At 51.3% G+C, this 798-nt stretch overlaps 1 protein-coding gene across 1 annotated transcript in view; it reads left to right on the top strand.

The window, feature by feature from the left end:
• Positions 1-501, top strand: part of LOC123960357 (DNA excision repair protein ERCC-6-like) — a 7,167-nt gene extending 6,666 nt beyond the window's left edge. The window contains exon 4 of the mRNA XM_046035039.1: positions 16-501. Within this exon, the coding sequence (XP_045890995.1) occupies positions 16-501 (486 nt within the window). The remainder of the gene's footprint in view (positions 1-15) is intronic.
• The last annotated feature ends 297 nt before the right edge of the window (positions 502-798 follow it).

Here is a 798-nt window from a genome sequence, read left to right on the forward strand (position 1 = left end):
CGGTCTCTCATCCAGTCCATCGTCGAAGACATGGATGATGAGGATGAAGGTGATGAAGATGACATTTCTGACGAGGCTGAAGAGGACGACATCATTGGCTCAACTAATGAGCTTCAGCTGGAGGAGACCACTGGAGAGACCTTAAACACAGAAGGGGAGGAGGAGGAGGAGGATTGCTCTGAGTCTGCAGATGGCGTCGATGCTTCGGCAGAGGAAATGTGCAGTAACCTGGAGGAATCAGCCAGCGAGCCCGAGCTAGCCTCCTCCGAGAGAATGGATCAGTGCACCGTTGATGCAGGAGTCGAGACCAACGGGATGAAGGACGTCGCCGAGGACGAGAGCTACGACTCCCTGGTGAGCAGAGGGAGGGAGGTCTACAACGAGGGGAAGCTGGAAGACGCTCTGGGCTTCTTCCTGAGGGCCATCGACATCAAACCTGGAGATCCTGAGATCCAGCTCATGACCATCCAGCTGTACCGGCAGCTGAGCCAGAGACGTTAACAACCTACCAGCTGGCCAAGACTGTTAACAATCAGGGCCACGCTGGCTGTTCGACAAATCCTATGTGTTAGTCTGTCCCTCTATACTGTCTGACTTCCTGTCTGTGGCTCTCAGATCCAAGCACATTTGGTTCTTAATGAAGACTTTAATCTGTATGACTTTTCATGGCAATCCATCCAATAAACGTTGAGACATTTCAGACCTCAGTAGTATAAAGACACGTTTCTTAAAGGTGGGTTAAGCGAGTCTGGAGCAAAACCAATTCCACCGCAAGCAACGTTAGCTAGGTTGTTGGTT

This window comes from Micropterus dolomieu, linkage group LG21 (assembly GCF_021292245.1).
Source record: "Micropterus dolomieu isolate WLL.071019.BEF.003 ecotype Adirondacks linkage group LG21, ASM2129224v1, whole genome shotgun sequence".
NCBI lineage: Eukaryota > Metazoa > Chordata > Actinopteri > Centrarchiformes > Centrarchidae > Micropterus > Micropterus dolomieu.